The 25367-nt window shown below is 42.8% G+C and overlaps 2 protein-coding genes across 9 annotated transcripts in view; both read right to left on the reverse strand.

Annotated features, from left to right (window-relative positions):
* Positions 1 to 271: 271 nt before the first annotated feature.
* Positions 272 to 19615, reverse strand: LOC149623061 (uncharacterized). Of its 7 annotated transcripts, none has more exons than XM_089853459.1 (5): positions 3390 to 3556; positions 3110 to 3249; positions 2297 to 3031; positions 1787 to 2183; positions 272 to 1744 (listed from the first exon to the last, which is right to left on the reverse strand). In XM_089853459.1, the coding sequence occupies exons 2-5, from the start codon at positions 3182 to 3184 to the stop codon at positions 702 to 704; spliced, it is 2250 nt and encodes a 749-aa protein (XP_089709585.1). In that variant the 5' UTR covers positions 3185 to 3249; positions 3390 to 3556; the 3' UTR covers positions 272 to 701. The 7 variants fall into 7 exon arrangements, with proteins under 7 accessions (XP_089709585.1, XP_089709587.1, XP_089709586.1 ...); XM_089853461.1 differs by having other exon boundaries at positions 272 to 1222; positions 1325 to 2183; XM_089853460.1 differs by having other exon boundaries at positions 272 to 1255; positions 1310 to 2183.
* Positions 19616 to 20018: 403 nt separating this feature from the next.
* The window catches only part of LOC149623062 (uncharacterized), a 16196-nt gene continuing 10847 nt past the window's right edge, over positions 20019 to 25367 (reverse strand). For both annotated transcript variants that reach the window (XM_089853475.1, XM_089853476.1), the window contains exons 12-21: positions 24826 to 25314; positions 24536 to 24745; positions 24320 to 24444; positions 23292 to 23616; positions 22776 to 23230; positions 22494 to 22707; positions 22145 to 22417; positions 21409 to 21999; positions 21063 to 21333; positions 20019 to 20963 (exon numbers count right to left, since the gene is read on the reverse strand). In XM_089853475.1, coding sequence (XP_089709601.1) covers positions 20812 to 20963; positions 21063 to 21333; positions 21409 to 21999; positions 22145 to 22417; positions 22494 to 22707; positions 22776 to 23230; positions 23292 to 23616; positions 24320 to 24444; positions 24536 to 24745; positions 24826 to 25314 — 3105 coding nt within the window. In that variant the 3' untranslated portion in view covers positions 20019 to 20811. The remainder of the gene's footprint in view (positions 20964 to 21062; positions 21334 to 21408; positions 22000 to 22144; positions 22418 to 22493; positions 22708 to 22775; positions 23231 to 23291; positions 23617 to 24319; positions 24445 to 24535; positions 24746 to 24825; positions 25315 to 25367) is intronic.

Genomic DNA, 25367 nt, shown 5'->3' on the forward strand with positions numbered 1-25367 from the left:
CTGATCAGCGCCACCTACCCATAGCGGCGACTTTGAGAACTACTGTAAGCGGCAAGCCAATTTATTCAGATGTCGCTAAAATCTGGTGACGTCACTGATGGGCACTCTCGGGGGTCTTACCAAAAATGACGTCACCAGATTTTAGCGACATCTGAATAAATTGGCTTGCCGCTTACAGTAGTTCTCAAAGTCACCGCTATGGGTAGGTGGCGCTGATCAGGAATAAGACTGCTAATTGTAAGCCTATATCCGAATAAATATTTCAGTATAATTAAAATCATCATCATTTGTTTTATTGATAAGTAGATTCTAAGGCTTGCGGCGAAAAGTTTTTAACAAATTTCTTATATAAAAAAATGGGGTAAACAAATACGTGACATCACGCGTTATATTTACAAGGAAAAACAATAAAATAAACAAAACAAAACAACAAAACAAATTTAAGATTACAAAGCCGATTTCTACTAAAAATAGGTACAAGTGGCAATCTAACTAAAAAGTGTCAAGCTCTCTGATCCCAAATACTCGTACTCGCGGTGGGCGGCTTTAAAATACATAATTATCACGTGGTACGCGAGTAACCAATGAGAGAGGAGAGAGTCCTTTATTTCGTGGGTGGGTGGGTTTGTGATATTTTAAAAATTGGCTTTGACCCTAAAATAAAAACCGTTTTGTTCCAGTCACTCTTATAGGCCGGAATCTCACCGACTCCAACTTCCGGTTTGCGCCTTGGCGCCTTTAACACCGGAAGCGCCGGCGCCTCCTTGATTCCAAGACGAACCACCTTGTTGGTTCCAGCTTCCAGCGGCCGAACCGCTTTGAGACCAGCTCGCGCTTTGTTGACCTCCTTTGGCGAAATTGCTGGCGCCCGATGACCAGCTTTGACCCTGTCCGTTACCACCTCCACCTCCTCCTACGGGTGCTGACCAACTAGCTCCACCGCCGTTGCCGCCTTGAGGGGAGCCTCCTTGACCCGATGAACTCCAGCTTCCAACCTGAGGTCCGGCTTGGCCACCCGACGCGTAACTACCTCCGGAAATGCCTCCTGGACCACCTTGGGACCAACCAACTTGTTTGTTGGCGCCACCAGCGTTACCACCGGCTCCCGACCAGCTAGCTCCGCCTCCTTGAGTGGCACCACCTCCGAATTTAGCGGCTTTTCCTCCCGCACTCGCGGCGTTTCCAGCTCCACCACCCGACCAACTACCGCCTTGTCCGGCACCTCCAGCGTTTCCTCCAGCTCCTGACCAACTACCTCCTTGACCGGCACCTCCAGCTCCAGCTCCTGATCCTGATCCTGACCAACTACCTCCTTGACCGGCACCTCCAGCGTTTCCTCCAGCTCCTGACCAACTACCTCCTTGACCGGCACCTCCAGCGTTTCCAGCGTTTCCACCAGACCAAGATCCTCCCTGTCCAGCGCCACCTCCAAACTTGGCCGCTTTTCCTTGATTTCCAGCTCCAGCTCCTGATCCTGACCAGCTACCTCCTTGTCCAGCGCCACCAGCGTTACCTCCGGCTCCTGACCAGCTACCTCCAGTTCCAGCGCCACCAGCGTTACCTCCGGCTCCTGACCAACTTCCTCCTTGTCCAGCACCTCCGGCATTTCCGCCAGCTCCAGACCAACTACCTCCTTGTCCAGCACCTCCGGCATTTCCTCCAGCTCCTGACCAAGAACCTCCTTGTCCAGCACCTCCGGCATTTCCAGCGCTACTACCAGACCAGCTACCTCCTTGTCCGGCACCTCCAGCGTTACCGCCAGACCAAGATCCTCCTTGTCCGGCACCTCCAGCGTTACCGCCAGACCAAGATCCTCCTTGTCCGGCACCTCCAGCGTTTCCAGAGCCACCACCAGACCAGCTACCTCCTTGTCCGGCTCCACCGCCAAATTTGCCTGGTTTTCCTCCTTGAGCACCTTGTCCGTAACCACCTTGGCCTCCTTGACCTCCTTGTCCTCCTTGTCCGTAACCGCCTTGACCTCCCTGGCCTCCTTGCCCGTAACCGCCTTGTCCTCCACCAGCGGGACCTTTGTAAAGTTCGGCGTTCAAACCGTAGTAATTGGGTGTATCAGCGCAGTTGAAACTGTTCCACCAAACGCAGACGAAGTATTTTTGATCGAAAATGGTTCCAACTGGGCACAAGAACGAATCTTGACGACCATCTTCTTGGCAGATATGGAAGACCTTGAAAGATTGTCAATTTCTACTTTAAACGCGTTTAGCCTTAAAAACTTTAGATTGACGCTGTCCTTGATTATTAAATATACTCAACTAATTTATAAGAATAAGTTAATTACTTGGCATTGAGCGTCGACATCTCCGTAATACCCGGGAAGTTGTTGGTTGGCGCAACTGAAACCAGTATCTGGGACGGTGGTGTAAGTTGGATAATCTTGTCCGGGAACACCGGGGATAGAATCTTCGAGTCTTCCAGTGGCACCGCCGTCATTGTATCCTCCAGCGCCGCTGCCGCCACCGCCGCCTCCGGCGTTACCGCCTGACCATGATCCACTACCACCTCCAGGGGCGTTTCCTCCAGCGTTTCCAGCTCCTGACCAACTTCCTCCTTGTCCAGCGCCTCCGGCATTACCTCCTGACCAACTTCCTCCTTGTCCAGCTCCTCCGGCATTTCCAGCGCCACCACCGGACCAAGAACCTCCTTGTCCAGCTCCACCGGCATTTCCAGCGCCACCACCGGACCAAGAACCTCCTTGTCCAGCTCCACCGGCATTTCCAGCGCCACCACCGGACCAAGAACCTCCTTGTCCAGCTCCACCGGCATTTCCAGCGCCACCACCGGACCAAGAACCTCCTTGTCCAGCTCCACCAGCATTTCCAGCGCCACCACCGGACCAAGATCCGCCTCCACCACCCGGGGCATTTCCTCCGGCGTTGCCACCAGACCAACTATTTCCGGCTCCAGCATTTCCAGCTCCCGACCATGATCCTCCTTGTCCGGCACCTCCTTGATTGGCGCCTCCGCTAGACCAACTGTTTCCACCTTTAATACCCGAGGCTACCCCTCTCTTTTCCTAAAGACGAATGAAAAACGCTTGATGAGACCATCAAATAAAATGCTAAAACGAATCTAGGGTTAAGCGACATCGTACTCTTTTGTCAGCGACGGTCAACGTAGCGACCAACACGACCAGAACGCAACAGGAGACGACTCGCCGTTTATACATGATGACGGCTGCTCAAATCTTCTCCTCAAACACGAACGAATAATAAATGGACACCTCTCGTTCGTCTACAAATAAAGACGGGCTCAATTCAATCACCGTCAAGGAATCTGATCCGAGCGCTCTAATTTCGCTAAGATAGTGACCAACCCTTTGACCCCTACGTTTGTGGGGAACGCTAAGTTAAATCCGAAATGACGGCACACACCTGAATAGAATTTGAAGATTCAAATGGAAGATCCAATCTCTTAAAATTTCTACTCCGTTTTCGAACAAATTTCCTTTTCTTGGAAATAAAAGGAAGAAATTGAAATGGTCCGAATGAATTTAATCCCAAGAGCTAGAGACCGCGCGCTATACACGACCAATGCAATGATCACTTGTGCCCTTTCTGATTTTTAATCCTCCGTTTATATAGCACCCATCGAGGGGTAATTTACCGCCCCCAAGCGTATTATCCCCCTCCCCAAAAAGAAGACGAACATCGCTTCCAAAGCGAAGGCGGCATCAGACACCCCCGCCACCACGATATTTAACTTTCCTCTCTCGACGTAGATTTACTTTCACCTTTTCTAATCTCGTTTGTCTCCTCCCCCCACTTTCCACATTAACTTTAAGAGAAAACTATATAGTTGATGTAGAACTACTTTCATCGTCGTGTATTCTTGCGCCCTAACACCTTTCGAACAAGTGAGTGAGAGAGAGAGAGAGAGAGAGAGAGAGAGAGAGAGAGAGAGAGGAAAGGAAGGAGAAGAGCTATTGGCTAACCAACCCTACTTTGTTTCATTTAGGTCACCAGATCATCTCTATTCCGACAGAAGTAGTTTATTATAGTCGTGCCATAAAACGCGCCCCCTTAACCTCCCGCCCCCCCCTCACGGCGGGGAGATGGAAATTATAACAATGGCTTTCTTTATTAAGATCACTATACTATACAGGGTGTAACGTAAAAGAAAGGGTAATTATTAGAGATGGGCCGATACCAGTTTTAACCGATACCGATATCATTCGATACTTGGGAAACCGATACGTACCGATACCGATATTTTACCCGATCCTTCGAATAAACCGATATTAAACCGATACCGATACATTAACCGATATCAATAAGAAAATAGATGATATAATATAGGTTGTAGAGATGGGCCGATACTGATCCCATATCGGTATCGGTACCGATATTTGACTTTAAACGATATATCGGTATTGTTTGACAATGAACCGATATTTTTCCTTAAAAAATATCGGGTAGAAATATCGGTTCATTTTTAACCGATACCGATATATCGGTTAAAGTCAAATATCGGTACCGATACCGATATGGGATCGGTATCGGCCCATCTCTAGTAATTATAGGACCGATGTTCTGCGGGATGGTTCTATGGGAAAACTATCTTGAGAGTAGAAAATGTAACTTTTATTACCATTCTGGAACACCCTGTAGAATATAAAGTCTTTGGATTGTTTTCTTTTTTCTTTTAAGGATGGAAATTTTCCCCACTTTCTTATTACCGATGTCAATTTTAAATTTATAGACAAATATTTGTTGGTGGTAATTTAAATTATTAATTAATAATTAAAAATGATAATTTGTCGATAAACAAATGGCTAACGAAGCGTCTGTAATATTTATAGAATTATTTGGGTATTCTGGCTTTTTAATTTAAACGATGTTATTAATCTCGGCGCATGCGCTGACTCGATTAAATTAAACTCTTTCATCAATATATATTATCGATAAAGAAGAAAGAGTGTTTTAAGACGACGCATCGAAGCGAATCGCGCGCAAAGTATTAAAAGTTATTGGAGAAATAGTTATTGAAGAAAGAGGAAGAATTCGGAAATATCCTTTTATGCGAAAAAACGCTTCCGATATTCAATTCAATGAAGAATTTTACGCTTAAAATTCTTAAAAATAAATTTAGTTATACAAAGATGCGGCGGGGTTTACCTTCTCATAAATGGAGCACGATTTATGATTTGAAAAATACTTTTTACAAACTAGTTTCCAACCAAAATTAAAACTCTCTCTCTCTCTCTCTCTCTCTCTCTCTCTCTCTCTCTCTCTCTCTCTCTCTCTCTCTCTCTCTCTCTCTCTCTCTCTCTCTCTCTCTCTCTCTCTCTCTCTCTCTCTCTCTCTCTCTCTCTCTCTCTCTCTCTCTCTCTCTCTCTCTCTCTCTCTCTCTCTCTCTCTCTCTCTCTCTCTCTCTCTCTACTTTCCACCCAAGAAAGAGAGAGAGTAATTAACTAAAAGGTTTAAATTAAACAAGAATTCTGGGTAGGTAATTAACCCGGTGATTACTCGTTTTCCCACACACTCTCACGCGGCGCTTAACGTAATCATTACCTGAAAAATAAATTACGCTATACCGATTTCCCTTTAGTAAATAAACGAATAAATAATAATAATAATAATCATATATTAAGAAAAGAAAAAAATAAATAAATGGTTTTGTTTTTGTGGGAAATTATTGACAATCGTCTTTGTTTTCAAAAATATTCGCTTGAAAAATTTACCTTCGATGAAATTTAAGGTTAGTGGTTTTAGACGTAAATTATCGGGGGGTTTTTTGGAGTGAAGTCTTTGAACTAGACGTCGTGATTGTTAAGTTCAAGGAGCACCTAAAGTCTATAACTATTGTCAGAAGGACTCGATGGTACTGTTTCAGCGGCCTGGTATTTCTGATAGGTCTGCCACGAGCTCTGTTCCTTGGGTCAACTGAGTCTTGAAAAGTTCAAAGGAACTTACATGGGGTTCTCTAAAACACTATTCAAATTCCTTTAATTTTGAATATTCTCGTTTGAAATGAATGGATTCGGGTTGCGTTTACGTGGTTCACGTTTTAAGTAAGGTTACCCGTATATGTTGATTACGAAACGCGAAACGAAAAGAGGACGTTAATTAGTTACGTCGTCAAATGAACTAATGAACTTTGGCGTCAAAATATCAAACAAAACTATATTACGAGGAAAATAAGTGTCTCGCGAAGATGTTTCTTTCGATTGTTTGTTAGTTTGAACTCCACGCAAAGAGTTTGTTCTGAAGGAAAATGGTGCGCGGGTATTGTTCTTCGGGGAAAGTCTTGGTTGGCTACATGAACAAAGTTACGTACGATCAAACTCGTAAAACACAAAATTGTGGCGTGAAAACACTAAAACTATATTGCGAGGAAAGTTCACAGAGGAAATTAAATTTGAATATTATTACCACCGTGCAGGAATAAATACAATATATTAAGAATCATTGCGGAGTAGACATTTTGTTGGTAGGAACTCGCGGCGTTGCTATACTAACGGCAGTTAGAAAGACATTACAATGATTTGGAGTAGAAATGAACACGGGATATATGAGGGTGCGGAATTATTCCTATAAGCTGTATGCATTCCTGACACTTCCTGACCGCCGTTTCATGATAACAAACATTTACAACAACACTTCCTATTTTCCGCACGATTATTTCTCGGTAATTCCAATCTTTTCGCCATCAGACATAAAAATGCACTGGTACGATTTGAGTCTGAATTATTTTATTTATTTAATCGAAGCTTAATTTTAATTCAACTTCAATGAAGGTACTTCTAAAAACTCCCGGTGTTCTATGTCTCGATGCCGCTCTGAATGTCTTAACTTGGTAAATTAGCCAAGCGTGACGCGCGTGGCTTAACCTTTGAACCCGTCACTGCCATTGATTAGACTTTGGGTTCGCGGGGACATTGTTCCCCGTTAAGATACTAATTAGGTCACTCCCCCTTCGAATACAATATAATAAATATAAATAATAATAGTCCATAGGGATGAGTGTCAAAATCACAGAAAGAAGAAATAAAGAAAGAAAGAAAGTAGGAGAGGGTATTAGTTAGGAGAGCGGAACCTCAAAAACGAATATACTTCCGACCTCATTTCGTTTTCGCACCCCAAAGTCAACCGCCGTCGTCGCCGCGGCATCCAACTCTTTTTGTTACAATCAAAATTATAATGAAGATCTTCCAAAACCAATTATTACCATTATTATTTTAATAAGTAACAGAGGTGAATGACGGATATGTGTTTTGGCCAGATAATTAAATTTAATTTCCTTTTTTTTTTTATTAACAAAGATAAAAACTGTAATTTCATTTTAAAAATTCTTCTTTAAGTTTAGTTCGAATTTAGGTCTTCTTCTTCTAAGGGGGGAAATTGTTACCAAAACCAAATTTAGATTTAAATTTAATTCGTATTAATTTTAATTATTAGGCATTTAGGTCGGATATCCTAACTCTTGAAATTATAAATCTTCCAGGGAAAATTTACGGGGTCGCTAATGGAGTATTTACAATTGTCATAGCTTAGTTTATAGTTTATTCGCCAACGGAATTCCGTTTTATGAAATCATCTTCTTGAAAAAGGCGTCAAAAAAAGGGAGAGCTATCATCGTTAGCCCATTTATACTTATGCCAACTCGAAAATTAGTTTATACCTCGGGGCCAAGTAGAGAGAAATAGAGAGAGAGAGGTGTGTCAACTATACCAAGATCCCATAGAAGTTTTGAGAATATATCATCAACCATCTTATAGATCTCCCGCAAGATTAGAGCGCAATGCAATACACCCCAATTTAAACAGAGCTAAACGTTCCCAGTTCATCAATGGGTTCTTAATTCGCAACAACAAGACTCGTTTTTTAAGAATTTAAAAATACCGTTAATTACAAGTAACGGACAACATTTATTTTAAGTTAATTAGTAAATCAGATGATATGATTCAATCTACAAGTTAATTTGTAGTCGAGAGGCTTGTCGTCGACCTAACTCTCTTACACCAGGAAAAGGAAAATAGAGTATAGAGATTGAAACGCGGATGCGCCCGCGTGTTAAAAATTGAACTCTGACCCCCAAGTAAGTTGAATTGAATTGAAATAGAACTGAATAGCTATACGCCTGTCAGTGAAGTTGAACGTCACGTTACGCCCACGCCACGGAGCTTCGATTTTGGCAAAATTAATTTATCCAGTTGTCAACAATTGTTCCAGATAAGGCTATGAATATTGCAACGTGGAATTCTCAAAAAGCATGCAACGTGGAATTTATTATAATTAGGTATTTATTTAAAGCATTAGTAGCTTTAAATTAATCCAAATATTAAAGAGGAAAAAAGGATACACAGAGAGAGTCCTTCATTTTTAATAGGCAATTATTAAAAGATATAACGAAGTATTTATATTAAAAAATTGGGCGAATGAAGAAGAAGTAAGCGCTGGCGTAATTAGAATATTTCTAATTACGAAACTGTTAAAATAAAAAAGATGGGCTAATGTTTGCGAGAGAGAGAGAGAGATGACTAAAAATAAACACTGATATTTATTTTTAAAACAAATGGATTCTTATATTACTTAATTCGAAAGTTAGGGTTCGGGCGCTCGCCCTCCACCGCGCTCTACATAAACAGAATCGCGCCGAATATATTTAACCGCCGATGAGGAAATAATATTTTTGGTTTCTCGGACCGAGCCGCAGCCAGGCCAAATTCTTCTTAGATCTAAATGCTTTTAAAAGGGGACCAAATAATTCAGTTTTATTTCCCGTTCACCTTTAACAACTCCTTTTCATAAATCATCCCCAATGCAATCTCGCTCGTAATCCCTTCAACGCTCACTTAAAAACCAAAAAAACAGTATCATCTCAAACTTCTCGCCGCCATCAAGGTGTTAAATGTAAGACATCGCCACGATTGCCTATTATTCTTCGAAAACAATGTAATTAGGAAGGTAATTAGGCACCTATATAATCTACACCGCGCGCTTGTTCTACATTTCATCCGACTCCAATTACCATCTAATAATCCAGTTTCATTTACATATCGACGCCGCTCAATTACGGATCCAGTTTGGTATACAATTTGAATTGTTGGAGATAGGTTATATAACGATAAGAACTACGAACAAACGGAACACTTTTTCTATACGTTATAGTCGACTTTAAAAACGTAATCTTGAAGTAAACACGCCTAGCTACTACGTCCTTGTTTTCTCCGCGGAATAATGCCAAGGTTTGGGGGCTAAACCGATGACATCGGATTAACGTTTCAGTTCTTAAGCGATACTAACATCGTCGAGTCGTTAGGGTTCATAGGTCAAAGGTATTTAAAGGGCCCCATGATATCATAGCACGCGCAGCCAAGAAGCCGCCTGGAACCATTACTTATTTTCATACAGCCGAGAAATAAATATGAAAAATGATTTCGCTATATTTCTCTTTTAAAAATTCGAATCGAGGAATTCTTATTATTATTATTTTTTAAGGAATGCGTTTTTTTGGGCTCGATCCTAAGAACGATACCGTTTTGAGGTCAACGAAAGAAAGAGCGAAAGACGCCGTAGAAATAATATACAGGGTGTTTATCATAAGTCTGCCATAAAAATTAAATTGCGCCTTCTTTGGACTAGAACTGCGTGTGGAAAGTGTCAAGAACAATCAATGTTTGATATCCCACTCCGAAACATTCAATATAGAAACACACCCTGTACATACGGAAAAGTGTATTTTCAATTTACAAAAGAAGGATCATTTTCTTGGTATAGCAAAACACACATCAATTTGACTCGTGAAACTCCATCACGAATCGTAACGATATTCAAACTTTGAGACGAAAAACAACGACTACTATGGGGTTAAAATCGTGAGTACCCCGTGGATTTACAAGGTTACTTAACTAAGATAATTAACCACTAACTAATTAACTAAGCATACAATACAACGTTATACGCTGCGCGGATTACAATCTACGCTATAGAAACAAAAAAGAGATCACAATTATTCCCCCGTTTTTATTGATGATGTTACGGTCTTTTGTTAACAATTTTAAATATAGCGTAAAGAAAAATATATTTCATTTCCAGGCTTATACATTCTTAAAATATAATAATTTAATCGCCGAAATGGAATCTCTTTCTCTATGGATTTTTCCCAATTGAATATCGATTATATCGCGACGCTTAAAATTGATGATGATGCCTTTTAATAGAAAAATGAAAACCTTTATAGATCTCTCTCTATATTGGGATAATGCCCCCCCCCCCCCAAGCTGATTTATAGATTACAAAATCAACGGCGCGAAACGTATCCCCATGAAATAAATGAATTTGAAAAATTCCCGAAACACGCGTTTATACCATAACCATTCTAACCAATTACTTTGACCACAATCCCCTGCACGCAGCTATCGGTTTCCTTTCCTCGCTTCCAACTTTGACCTTTTACCACCCCTTTTAAAACTTCAGGGCCCCAATGGGAATGGGGATAGGGGGACTGGACCTCGAATTTCTCCATCACCAATAAGTATGGGCGATGGGATGGGGCCCTTGCATTTTATTTGACCCAAATTCCCATGACGCGGATTATGGTTTATAAAGATGATATGTTTTGAAAGAAACATTTTAACCCGCACATCGTGACTCCCGACTTATACCTAACATATATTCAAATAAATGATTAGGGGTTACCGGGTGTCCAAGGCCTTTATATTATACAGAGTGTTCAAACAAAGAGAGGGACAGTGGGATGGGATGGGAAAACCATCTCGCGTCGAAAACGATAGTGTCCACAAACGTCGTCGCCAAGGATTTTAATTCCTATAATATTTTCTTTGATTTAAAACCCGGAAGATTTGACCTATAAAGTGTGTGGATGATTGTTATATAGCGGCAAGAAGTGATATCTAGTTTACTAGGGAGACGGTACAAATTCATTCATCCACATTTCTAGCTCTCTTTATCTCCAGTCCAAACGTATAGGGTCCAGAGTAAATCCCCGCCGCCTCTAAATTACAACCAGCCAGCATGCATCTCATTGGTTCTTGAAAACTCCTCACGTCAGCGCAACGCCAATGAGTACGAAAATTACAGTCATATTTTCCGACTGAGGAGAGTGTAGCGAAATAGCCCGGTCTCCTTTTACGTCCCCCCTTGTATTTTGAAAGGGGGACTGCTTTGACTATGGCGCGCCCCAATACTTAGACATCTTATAACTTCTCCCTAGTAGACTAGATATCCCTTCTTGATAGCGGAGAGATGTCCTTAGATATCTGACTCGGGCTATATGCTATCAAACCCCGGTAAAGTTTCGTTTCAAAGGACGCATTATTATTAATTTTAGATTAGCCTTCGTTGGCTTTCCATCCCCGAACTGAAAGAGAAAGAATCGAAAGAACAATTGGCCGCTCTTTGTTCTCCAAATTCTTTAGAACCGCGCGGCCAAAATTGATATTTGGAATAAATAAATATATATATATATATATATTAGATTAGATTGGATATCGTCACGCTTCGACGATTTTTTCACGATACCGACTAAAGGCAGATGGACGCCTTTGACCGTACATCGGCTTAATACGCTTTGCCACTAGTCCCGTTATGGACGTGCGAGTTTTAACTAAACGATATAAGAATTGCGGATGAACAAAAGGCGGGTGGGCGGGCGCCTACTCAAAGAAAGAAAGAGCTCTTCTAGGAAATCATCCGAGTGTGATAAAAAAAAATAAACCAATCTCTTCAAATATATTAAAACCATTTCTCAATTTCCCCTTCAATTATGTTAAAGCGCCATAGCTTAGCTATCCGCGGGTGTTATATTCCCGGGAGTTAAAACCGGGAAACCGCTAATATTTCTAAATAGTACTCTTACCCGGTCATCTTAAACCGGGAAGAATTTCCCGTCGTCTAATTTTCCAAATTTGCCTAGAAAGATTTTTCCCAATCCTCGGGTTCCGAATTGAAAACTTACAATTAAAATTAAAAATTAAAATGATTTCAATACTTGGAGACGTACACGTCGAAGAAAGGAAGGGGTTAGAGAGTGAGAAGAAGGGGAAGGGGGGGTCTCGGCGGGAAGTCGGAAATAAATAATTGGAATATCTTCTGGGACAATTTGTTACGCGAAAAATGAACTTAATAAGATAGGAGCGGAGATGATGAAAGAGTATAACAACGAACAAATGAAATTTAGCCCCGAAGAAATCGAATAAACAAGACGATTGTTTCCTCTCTCGCTCGCCTGGTGTGTGTATACAGAAGAGTTAGCCCGGAAATAATTCCAGATGCGAGACCCGATCGACTGCAGATGGCTATCGCAAAATATATACACTTTTGTTCTATCTTGATTTCGTATAACATCCCTAGTAACCCGGCTGACCTTTCAACCCATTCGTATATCGTACGTTATACGACTAATGCCCGAACCTTTTTATTAAACTAATGCCTTTGTCTTACCACGAGTTTCACTTGAAAAGTTGAAAGTGTCGTAACTCTGGTTCTATATAAGAGATACGAGGAAGTCCTTTGAGTATATGTCATAACCCCACCCGCACTTCTCCCCTTTCCAAAGATACTAAATACTTGGGCCCGAGAGGAACGGCCATCGAGGTATTTCAACTGCACCTAAACGGGCGTTACAGGTGCGGTACGTGGGATGAAGGGGGTGATATTCTTCTAGATAGGAGAATAAACGGAAGCTTGGCGAAGACACGTTTATTTAGAGGGAGATGATTGTCTGGTGTGTTTTTAGGCTCGTCATGCACTTCCGCCATGGCCAAACAATTTAGGAAAGCAATCGCGGTGTGGGGATCGCGTCTTCGTGACCAGACTAAATAATACTCCGAACTTTAATTGAGAATTACAGCAACCCGAATATTAAATGGTACCGAGAGATAAGGACACTGCAGCGGCGACGGCCACGTCTTCAGATTCACGCGAGAATGGTTGGAGTTTATTGCATGGGTCCAACCAACATCAAGTCGGAATGAATTTAAAAACCAAAAATTGTATACTTCTAAACAAGATATGGTTTTTAATTCCTTCGTATTAGGGGCCAATATTTCTAAACGTTGTAGACCCACAGAACACACCACTATTTAATTTAGGGCGGACTTATGGGGAGCCCCAGGCTGTATTTCGTTGTCCTTGTCACCCATAAACTCATCCGATAAATAAAAGACGATATTTCGCGCAACGTCACGATTCATAAAATCATCCACGACGGCGTCTTATCGTGACTTTCATTTCCGAGAAAAGAAAGGAACCAGTTCCTTTGATAGCGAATATATTCGCCCGCGATTAAGCGGCATATACATCCGACTACAACAAACCGTTGTCAAAACCGAATTAAGATTAACATTTGGTTCAATCGGATCCAAAGTTAATTGACTCGTGGATAACATTACATTACATAATGGCCCCCCGGTAATTACGTAATCAGAATAATATATATATTACAGTTTAATCCGATCTCATTAAAGAATTGATTTGATTGGTCAGTTTAAATGCTACATCTCCAGGGATACAATGGGGTCAAATCTCCGGAGGTATAAACGCTTCAAATACGCTCTATCCCAAATCGCTTTAGAAATAAGGCCTAGCTTTGAGAGGTCATTACTCGAATTGAGGTGTGATATAGAACATGCAAAAGGCGTTAATTGTCCAATCTCGGTTCAATAAATACTTAATACTCGGATGTACGGCAAACCAATCAGGGCTAGCGAGAATACGGCGAGTGTTCCCGATAAGGGGTCAAACAGAGTGGTGGTAAGTGTCACCGGAACAAATACCCCATTTAATCATAGGTTCAAAAGATATGTTCCATAAGTTTGTCACTGGTTACCGAGAGCTTGTCACGAAGTGACGTAGGGGGAAACGTCATAGAATAGATGGGTAAAGCGAAGACGCCTGGTGAGGCGCTGCGATCAAAGGCTTAGTAATGCAGACTAAATAGGACCTAGATGGACAGTGCAAAACTAACCACCGAGTGTAGGCTAGTTAAACAATTCTGGCTTCCGTCGTTCTCGAACTAGTTACCTCGAGCTGTAAGTCTCTCAGTAGCATTACGAATCGTATAGGAAGTGTCACACTTATGGAACATATCTTATAAACTTATGCTTTAATTTATGGCAGACTTATCAGCGAGTCCAGTCCAGCGGTATAACGGGGTTCTAAACGGAATAGAGAGCGGGGGGGGGCGAGGGGCTGGTTCTCACGACGGACGAGGGTTGTTTTAAATAAGATCATGGCGCTTCGTCGAAATGTGGGACGTGAGAGGAGCAAATATATACGAAAAGTGAAAGTTTAGTTGAACGTCGACGTGAGAAACAAGCGCGGACGATCACTCCAAATCTCCGGAGATGCAATTAAAAGTAAAGCCGCCGAAGCAAACTTGACTCCGTAACTCGCTTTTTCTTTCACATTATTTTTCTTTTAAAGTCGGCGAAGGTTAAATAAGAAAATCTTACGATTATTATCGTAAAGCAGAGAAAACTCGTTCTTAAAAGGCGAAAACACACTCGAGATGATTCGAAAAAGGTCGTCGCATCATCTACATTTTATAATGAACTTGTTCGAAAGCCAAAAGCTTACCATAAAGCGCGCCTTTCAAGGATCCCAATCATTTAACAACCTCATGCCTTATTTACTTAATTCCAATTGAAAATTAAAAAATAAAAAAAAATATTCATTATTTTTGTATAACTCAAAATATCATTTTTAATTAATTATATTTAAAGGTCCTTTTATTCATTTAGAAAGAGGCCACGCATGCGCGAAAGAAAGAAAAAGCTATATACAGGGTGCTCCCCGAAAGGGTTATTGGGTTAGAGTAGAGTGGCATACAGAAGCATAAGTTTATAAGATATGTTCCATAAGTGTGTCACTCGTTAATGAGAGCTTGTCATGAAGTGACGAAGGTGAAACGTCATAGATTCTCGTAAAGCAACGCCTAGTGAGGCCCTGTCAAAGGCTTAGTACAGACAAAAGAGGAGGATGGACTGAAAAACCGAGTGTAGTCAATTCTCACGTCGTTCTTGAACTAGCTCTCATTAAGCCTCTAACATTACGAAGTATGGAACATATCTTATAAACTTATGACAGAAGTAATTGTTTGCCCATGGAAACATTGAATTCCACTGAAACACCCTGTATAGTATTATTCGGGGGAAAAATATGGAATTCCCAAGTATTATTATTAAGTTTTAAATGATCAAATTCATTAGTTAATTAAACTTCATTAAAAACTAAGCGAGAAAACTTATTTAAATTAATTGAATTTAATGGATGTTTTTCTTTTTTATTTCATTTTTTTTGAATAAAAAATGAACTCTCTAATTTTAGAATGAAGAAAATAATAATTATAATTCTAACTTAAGTATATAAGGATATTTAATTGGAAGTCCCCCACCCCCACCCCCGTTCTCCGTTCTTTGGCCCTGGGGCTGAACACCGCGATGGTAATGATGAAAGGTAAGTCTAATTACTTCCGACTTGTTGGTCAAATTTACGATCCCAAATAATTAGTATTCATCCAAGCGGAGTCCCGACGAGAAGAAAAGAAAGCGCCCGAGGCATTCCGGAAATTTTAAACTATAGCGCCATTTTCATAAGCAAAACCTATCTGCCTTTTTCAATTGAAAATATTAGTTGAACTGCCCGCGACGTTTCGCCAAAAGGGACTTCCCCCTAACGGGGGTTACGAACATTAGAGTGTTTTACGGATGCCCCCTTAAGTTTCACGCTTGAAATTGAAAGATAATAAGGAGTATCCTATGGAGGGAATGTTAACGAACATTTTGCTTAATTACTCGGCCCCTGTTTGTCGTAGCCCTAATTGTTTAGTATGGTTGGATGGGGGACAAATTGGACTATAACATACTCAAAGGACATCCCCGTATCTCTAGTAGAACCTGAGTTATGAGCCTCCAAAGTTGGGTCTAATGCTATTCCTATGGCATGTTTTTGAACATTTAGCTTAATTACTCGGCCCCTGTTTGTCGTAGCCCTAAGTTTTTAGTATGGTTGGATGGGGGACAAATTGGACTATAACATACTCAAAGGGCATCCCCGTATCTCTAGTAGAAACAGAGTTACGAGCCTGCAAAGTATAGTCTAATGCAATTCCTATGGAGGGGGTTGTTTGTTCACGTTTTGGTCAATTACTCGGCCCCTGTTTGTCGTAGCCCTACGTTCTTAGTATGGTTAGATGGGGGACAAATTGGACTATAACATACTCAAAGGACATCCCCGTATCTCTAGTAGAAACAGAGTTACAAGCCTCCAAAGTTTATTTTCAAAAATTAAAAGTAACCTAATAACAATAAGTGAGACAAAAAATAAGCTGACCAAGATATTGAGGTAGCCTCAAGTTTAAAGTATCCTTGTATGGGGAGCAAAGAGTACTATAACATATCCAAAGGAGATCCCCGTATCTCTAATAGAACGAGAGTTATGAGCCTACAAAGTTCAGTGCTAAAATCATAAGTAACATAATAACAATAAGTGAGACGATACCATAAGTTGACGCACATTTTGCTTAATTTCTCGGCCCCTGTTTGTCGTAGCCCTAAGTTCTTACTACGGTTGGATGGGCTACAAATTGGACTATAACATACTAAAAGGACATCCCCCCATGTCTATAGTAGAACCTGAGCTACGAGCCACTAAAGTGGGATGTGACGCTATTTCTGTGGCATGTTTTTGAACATTTCGCTTAAGTACTCGGCCCCTGTTTGTCGTAGCCCTAAGTTTTTAGTATGGTTAAATGGGGGACAAATTGCACTATAACATACTAAAAGGACATCCCCGTATCTCTAGTAGAACCAGAGTTACGAGCATCCAAAGTATAGTCTAATGCTACTCCTATGGAGGGGGGTATGTTTGTTTACGTTTCGCTTAATTACTCGGCCCCTGTTTGTCGTAGCCCCAAGTTTTTGGTATGGTTGGATGGGGGACAAATTGGACTATAACATACTCAACGGAGATCCCCGTATCTCTAGTAGAAAATAAGGAGTATCCCATGGAGGGAATGTTAAAGAACAGGTTTGTATGAACTATTTCAGTGTAAGTACTTTCGGTCATATAGTGGCCCTCTCTTTTAGGAACACCCTGTATAAGTCCTGACTGACTTTCAACAGTTAATATACCTAGTTGATAACGTTTGGGTCTCCATCTTTTTTAAAATGGCGAATGTAACAAAAAATGGTCTACGCGCACGCGCCACCCGGGTTCCTTCGCCCAAAGTAAACTACATCGGGTTGAAATACCTCGGAAATTGAAAAATGACATATTACCGCGGTAGGGGTCATTGAATGAAAGCGGTCAATTACAGGACAGTGGCGTGGGGGCGGTATTGAACGGGTCAGGCGCCTTAGAAAGTGAAATTTAAAAATACATACGACCATACAGCATGGGAAAGAAAATCGAGACGAGAAAGTTAACTTAATTCGACGTAATTAAGTTTCGCTTCACTCGTCAACTTAATTTCTTTATCGACAGTATAAAATCCGGTTTTTTATTTCGTGGTTGGCGGGCTCATTTACAAGGAAGGTCGGAATGTCCCGAAATAACCCGCGAAATAGCGAGCGAACAATGAAATTTCTAATTTTAAACCTAATAACTATAACAAAATTATAATTATAATAAAAGCTCAAAATTAAACCGTGATTAAGTAATATTTTTACGCCATCTAATTAAACGCTACCCCCTCCCCCCCCCACCTTCATCATTTAAAATTCGAAGCTCGTTAAATCTCTCTTTTTTAGCGGTACCCTTGTCAAGAAGTATATTAAATTGAAGTATAATTACCCGTTTCGAGACCCGCCCTCGCGATGAATGACGGTCGCGGTCATTTCTAGGACGCGGTTTGATTAACTTCGAGCGCCAACGTCAGCTCCTAATTAGAAATGCCTATAAATAAATAAAAGATTAATATTAATACTAAGAAAATATTTTTAATAAATGATTTCGTTCAATTTTTTTCCTTAAATTTTCAGTCGAGAACTTAAGTTCAAATTAGAACTATAGAGGATGAAAATACTTTCATTGATGAAGTGAAAAAAGAATAATTTTCTTTGGTGGGGGGTCAATTTTAGGCATTTTTCGACCATTAAGGCTTACTGACTCCGTCGAAGTTGCACCGTGTTCGGAGAGACGGACTGTCAGAGTGGTTAGCCCCTTCGAAACCTCCCCTGCAGACATTTAATCCCGAGTTTAAAATTCCCTTCGCGTAGAAGACGATTTGAAACGTTCACGATTTTGAAATAAAAGTACGCGGAACGGGTCAATTTGTTTTTCTTTTAAAAATAAAGTCTAATCTCGCCTTTCAAATATTTCATCTTTCTAAATATAATCGGGAACGCGATTTTTATCCGTTAAGGGTTAGATCGGAGTAAGAGATGGATGGAATTTATAGGAAAGGCGCTGCCGCTGCTAGCTTTTGCCCCGAAATACGGGATATATCGAGTACTTTCGCTCTCGCAACAATTTGTGGCTAAAATTAGACGCCATGCACCAACGCTTAATCTTATTATTCAATCAGAAAGTACTATTTTAACGCCTCAATTCAGGCGTTTCGTCCACCAAACAAAGGCGGCTTCCCTCCCCAAACAATTCAAGGATATGGAAATTATTCAAATTATTCATCGACGATTAAATAAAAATGCAGTTTAATGGTAAAACGGAAAAAAAAGTGCAAAAATAAAACCGCTTTATATTTTTACATTTGTCAAATATTAACTTCTTAGATTATAGGGTGCGAGTCGCGAACGCGTACTAGGTACAACCCCCAAGTTAATGGGTCTAAAGACGTTGAAGGTAGTGCCTTACTTGGAACAGCGACCCTTAATAGAGAGCTTTCAGTTGGAGGAGGAGCTGAGTCTCGTGACATAACTTACGCGGCCATATTGGTGGGTTTAAAGCAGGAACGAAGCTGAGATCACCAACAATATGGCTACCAGAACAGCGGTGAGACTTGGGAGGGTGTGACGTACTACTATCCCATCTGAAAGCTCTAGTCTGTGCACTAATCTCCACGCCCCCCAGATCCACGAAATCCCGGTAGATAAAGCCCAAAAGAAATAACGGATGAGCTCGCATTCATTCATTTTTAAGCCTAATTCACGAATAAGCCAAGACTAATTTAGCGGGTGATTAAAATCTGCTCATTACAAAAGAGGGAAAGAAGATGGATTGGATTTCCAAACTAGTTCGAGGTCAACGGAAAAAATAAACTAGTTAACGCGAAATTACTAATTACTGTCTACCATTTTCTAGGCCTAAATGCTAATTTTCGAGCGGTTTTACCGAAATTCGTTTAATGGGTATGGGTGGGCAAGGTTCAATGGCGGGGCCCCTTATCGTCAATTACGCTAAGCCTAATTTAATCAAACCTTCGGGTATGGGCTTCTAGTTACCAAGATTGAAAAAAAAACCCGCTAACTTACGTATAATTGCATTAAGGCCCGATGATCCTTTCCTCGTCGTCGCTTGAAATCCTTCCTTCGATCCGTAACAACAATTTTAAATACGTATTATCGCGTTAATCTCGATTAAAAACCTAAGTAATTAAGCGAGAGACACGTTACGAGAAAAAAACCGTTATTCCTAATGTGTATGAATTAGGCTGCTAATGCGCATGCGCGATACATTGTAACCTGTCAGCACCAAAAAAGGCGGGAAACGCGACTATTTTTATCTTATGTCCTGTCAAATGACGTTGAGATGAGCTATAGGCGGAACCGTCGCGCGCCTTTTAAAATTGAAACACCACGTGAGTTTAATCGGCGCGCGCGTTTTAAAATTGAAACACCACGTGAGTTTACTTGAAGGGAAAGTGTCAGAATATTAAAATTGACAAAAAATAGACGTCTAATTTTTCATTTTATTAATATTATCATATATTAAGTCAATTTTATATCGTCATAAGCACCTATAAATATATATATATATCTATAGAGACTCGACATTTATTATTTAACGTCTATTAAGAACAATTCCATTTTTTTTGACGAGTCTTTCCGTTAATTACATTTCGATATTAAATTAACAACCTTTTTCAATTATTTTTTTTATTTATTTTTCAAAACAATCTCTTATCTTATTTATACCTAATATCGGAGGAAGTAAATATTCGGTTACTTCCGCTAATATATATTTTCATACATTATCAATCTGTTTTCAATTTTACGACGATGAACAATGTATTTATTTATTTATACCTAGGCCTAAGTGTCTGTCCAAAAATTAATTAATTCTTTTCATAAATACCTTTAACGTTCCAAAAATACTCTTTCCAAAAGAGAGAGCGAGACAGAGACAAAAAACAGAGACAATCCACCTTATTGGTTGGCCAGGCCCTTGCCGAGGCTTAAGGACCGATGGGGGACGTGGCTAAGCCTCGGCAAGCCCGGGAATAAGGCCAATCTAGCCTAACGCGCTTCCTAAATGGTATAATTCTAAAAAATGCGGATAACGCGACTGACTCTAAAAGGTCAAGGTGAAATAAAGATAGAGTCATCTCACTTACAGCACCATGTTATGACGTCATCATCATCGTAGTCTCTTTTCGGAAATGGAAGACCTTTTATATTAACTTAATTAAAAAATGAGTGGCGCCCAATCTATTTCATCTATTTACAACAGAATTAATTGACGTGGAATGATTTTCAAAACGGAGACATTCAAGATAGATATCGTACAGAGAGAGAGAGAGAGTGAGTGAGAGAGAGACACGGTTCATTTCCCAAAAGCAAAAGTGCAGCGGATGGACACGGAAATTACGCAACGCTTTCTAAATGTGACGGACAATTTATTTCTTTTTTTAAATCTATGGCCGCCGAGTCGCTCAAGCCGGGATGACGAGTTGCGAAGTGTAGGGAATGACCCCTCCCGGTCCCGCTAATGAACTGTCCCCCATCAAGGCTTCGTCAATTTCCCGGGCCGCTTGACGACCCTCGTTGATGGCGTGAACCACCAACGATTGACCACGACGACAATCTATTAACAACCCAACAATAATTTGGCCTAATTAGTCTCCCCGACCTACGGGTTCACGGTGGTCATCAAACGGTCAAAACGAGGAGAAAAGGAACGTACCTCCAGCGGCGTAAACTTTATCCAAGGAAGTGGCGTACTTGCCCGGTTTTGATTTAATATTGGAACGAGGATCTTGTTGGAGGGCCAGTTCCTCGGCGATGTACCTTTCCGGTCCCAAGAAGCCCATGGCCAATAGAACGATATCAGCCTTGAAATCCCGAGACGTCTCGGGCATTTCCTCCATATTATAACGTCCAGTGGCGTCCTTGACCCATTTGACCTTGACGGTCCTAATACCCGACACGTGTCCGTGACCGTCATCCAAAAATTCCTAGCCCAGACAGCGTCTAATTAGGCCAGTTCCCACCTTTACTTAACCAAAATCAAACCGGGAAACGGAACTAACCTTGCTGACGATTGAGAAGTGTCTGGGGTCCTGTCCCCACTTTTCCTTCACCTCCTCGTGTCCGTAGTCGACTTTGAAGAGTTTGGGCCATTGAGGCCAGGGGTTTGAGGTGTCGCGGGTTTCGGGAGGTTGCGGCAAGATCTCGAAGGTGACGATACTACGAGCGCCTTGCCTTAAAGAAGTGGCGATGCAATCGCAGCCCGTGTCCCCTCCCCCGATGACGATGACGTCCTTGTTCTTGGCGGACAAGGGCAAATGATCCACGTTGTCATTCCCTAATTGTTTCTTCTGCCAAGTTTCCAAGAAACTCATGGCGAAATGGATCCCTTCCAAGTATCGTCCCGGGATGGGTAAATCCCGGGGCCAAGTGGCGCCCACCGTTAACAAGACCGCGTCATTGGACTCCAAGAGTTCTTTGGCCGGGACGTCTTTCCCGATATCGGTATTAACCTTAAAGATGACGCCCTCGTCAGCCAAGAGATCTACGCGTCTTTTAACGATGTCTTTGCCCAGTTTCATCGTCGGGATTCCGTATTGCAACAATCCGCCAATGCGATCGTTGCGCTCGTAAACCGTTACCGTATGCCCCGCCTTATAAAACCACCAATCAAAAAATTAGGCCTGGAACTTACCTTTAACGGGGCATAGGGCCGTCGAGAGAGAGGTCCCGGTTTCCCCTTCGCCCGTCAAGACACCCCCTCTCGATGGGCCCCTCTCGGGTGGCGTTACCACTTACCTTATTGAGTTGGGCGGCGGCGGCCAGTCCGGCTGGTCCGCCACCGACCACAGCCACCTTCTTGCCCGTTCTCAGCCTCGGGGGTCGGGGTTTCATCCATCCCTTCTCGAAGCCCTTGTCTATTATGGCGCATTCGATATTCTTAATGGTGACGGCCGGCTCATTGATACCCAAGACGCAGGCGCCTTCGCAAGGCGCCGGACAAACGCGACCGGTAAATTCCGGAAAGTTATTCGTTTGAAGCAATTGGTCCAAGGCTTCTTTCCAATTGTCCTTTTGACCAATTACCAAGGCAGCGTTTCAGTAAAAGCGGAGGGTGTGATCCGGAGGAATAGGTTGAGGTACTTACTTGAAAGACGAGGTCATTCCATTTGGGGATGATATTGGCCAAAGGACAACCGTAGCTGGATTGACAGAAAGGGACCCCGCATTCCATGCAACGCGCCGCTTGTTTCTTTAAGCCTTTCCGGACCCCCGTGAAATTATAGATTTCCTTCCAATCTTCTTGTCTCTGAGACGCCGGACGATAGAAGGACGTCTCCCTCTTGTACAACTTGAAACCCCTTTAACGAAAACCCCCCCGACGAGTCAGCGAGCGAGGGAGGGACCCCCGAAAGAAAAGAAAACTTACTTTAACTTATCAAGTTTCTCATTCTTATCCTTAACAATGTCCTCGATGTCCTTGTCCAGTTTCTTGCTAACTGGGGGTGCGGGCTTAGCGGAGACTGTCTTCTTCAGCGCCTCTTCCTCCTCTCTTTGCTTGATGGCGCGTTGGTACTCCTTGGGGAAGACTTTGACGAAGAACTTTTTGTTCTCCTCAAAGTTGGCCAGGATGGAGGTTGCCACCGTCGAACCCGTCTTTGATTGGAACTCTCGGATCAGCTTTTCCACGGTCGAGCAATCGTCGGCTCGTTCCAACTTCATCAAATCGACCATCATTTGATTGCATCGACTGGCGAACATTCCGTCTCGGTCGAAAATGTACGCCAATCCTCCGGACATTCCCGCCGCGAAATTGCGTCCCGTCGCCCCCAAGATGACCACTAAACCACCCGTCATGTACTCGCACCCGTGGTCACCGACCCCCTGATAATTTTAATCATTATTTAACCCAAGGAAACTGATTAATGACGATTAAGACGCTTACCTCAACAACGGCCGTCGCTCCGGAATTTCGGACGCAAAAGCGTTCGGCGGCGATTCCCCGGAAGAAGGCTCGACCGGAAGTGGCTCCGTACAGACAGACATTACCAACAATGACATTTTCCTCCGATTTGAAATCCTTGGGGAGATTTCTGGGAGGGTAAACGACCACTTGTCCACCGGACAATCCCTTGGCCACGTAATCGTTGCAATCGCCTTCCAATTCGACCGAGACGCCTTTCACCAAAAAGGCGCAGAAACTCTGACCGGCGGAACCTTCCAACTTGACGCGAATACTGTTGTCCGGAAGTCCTTCGTCCCCGTATTTCCTGAGAGAGAGGGAGAGAGAGAGAGAGGGAGAGAGAGGGAGGGGGGAGAGAGGGGGGAGGGGAGAGAGAGGGAGAGAGGGGGAGGGGAGAGAGAGGGGGGAGGGGAGAGAGAGGGAGAGAGAGAGAGGGAGGGGGAGAGAGAGGAGAGAGGAGGAGAGCGAGAGAGAGAGGGGGAGAGAGGAGAGAGGAGGAGAGCGAGAGAGAGAGGGGGAGAGAGGGAGGGGGAGGGGGAGAGAGGGGGGAGGGGAGAGAGAGAGAGGGGGGAGGGAGAGGGGGAGAGAGGGGGGAGAGAGGAGAGAGAGGGAGAGCGAGAGAGAGGGGGGAGAGAGGGAGGGGGGAGAGATAGAGAGGGAGAGAGATAGATAGAGAGAGATAGAGAGAGAGGGAGAGAGATAGATAGAGAGAGATAGATAGAGAGAGATAGAGAGAGAGAGGGAGGGAGAGAGAGAGGGGGAGAGAGGAGAGGAGAGAGAGGAGAGGAGAGAGAGAGAGGGAGGAGAGAGGGAGGGAGGGAGAGAGAGGGGGAGAGAGGGGGGAGAGAGAGGGGGGAGAGAGAGGGGGGAGAGAGATAGAGAGGGAGAGAGATAGATAGAGAGAGATAGAGAGAGAGAGAGGGAGGGAGAGGGAGAGAGAGAGAGAGGGAGAGAGAGAGAGTACACGTCAAAGGAGCTAGAAGAATAAAGTAAATGAAGTTGAGACTTACAAGGCGATATGGTAGCTGAGGGTCGACCCAAAACTGGGATCAGTGTTGCCAATTTCCATGTGGATCGTAATCTCTTTGGCCTTTCCGGCTATCACACTCTCGGCTTGTTTGATAAGTAGGTTATCCTGTAACAAAACCGTGTCCCCGCCCGCGGTCAGTAACCCCGCTCATCCATCCCGTGGTCAATTAATCGAGTTAATAAATAGATTGACTGACCAGTCTCTTATGCAAGGCAAAGTCTTGTTTGACGCTTCCCCCGATGATGCTGACGTCACGCCTTAAATCGTGGGCGTTGGTCAAAATGGCGGAAAAGTCCAAAAGGGCCGCTTTGGCGTTTTGAGGAACGTCGCGGACTTTTAAGAGATCAGTTCTTCCGATTAAGTCTTGGAATTTACTGATACCCAGTTTCGCCATGTATTGCCTTATCTGTGGTCAAGTTGAGAAGATACGACAAAACACTGAGACACATACAGAGACACACAGAGAGAGAGACAAAGTGGACTTACCTCTTCGGCTAATAGGAACATGTAATTGACCATATGTTCTGGCTTGCCTTCGAATTTCTTCCTGAGTTCGGGGTCCTGAGTGGCGACGCCAACGGGGCACGTATTCAAATGGCACTTTCGCATCATGGTACATCCCAGGACAATCAGGGGGGCCGTGGAAAATCCAAATTCGTCAGCGCCCAATAAGGCGGCGACGATGACGTCGAACCCGGTTCTAATTTGTCCGTCGGCTTGCAAGACCACTCTGGAACGGAGGTCATTCTGCACCAGAGTCTGGTGGGTTTCGGCGATGCCCAACTCCCAAGGACCGCCGGCTCCTTTAATGCCCGTCCAACTGCTGGCCCCCGTTCCGCCATCGTGCCCCGAAATGGTAATGTGTTCCGCTTTGCCCTTGGCGACTCCGGAAGCGACGATGCCCACGCCGACTTCCGAGACGAGTTTAACGGAGATCCTGGCGCTCGGATTGGCGCATTTCAAATCGTAGATCAACTAGAACCGCCGCCATTGATCAATAATTCCCAGCTGGTAATTATCACATATAT

Source organism: Phalangium opilio, unplaced genomic scaffold (genome assembly GCF_054372755.1).
Source record: "Phalangium opilio isolate 3A_F unplaced genomic scaffold, DU_Popi_V2 ptg000115l_1, whole genome shotgun sequence".
Taxonomy (NCBI): Eukaryota; Metazoa; Arthropoda; class Arachnida; order Opiliones; family Phalangiidae; genus Phalangium; species Phalangium opilio.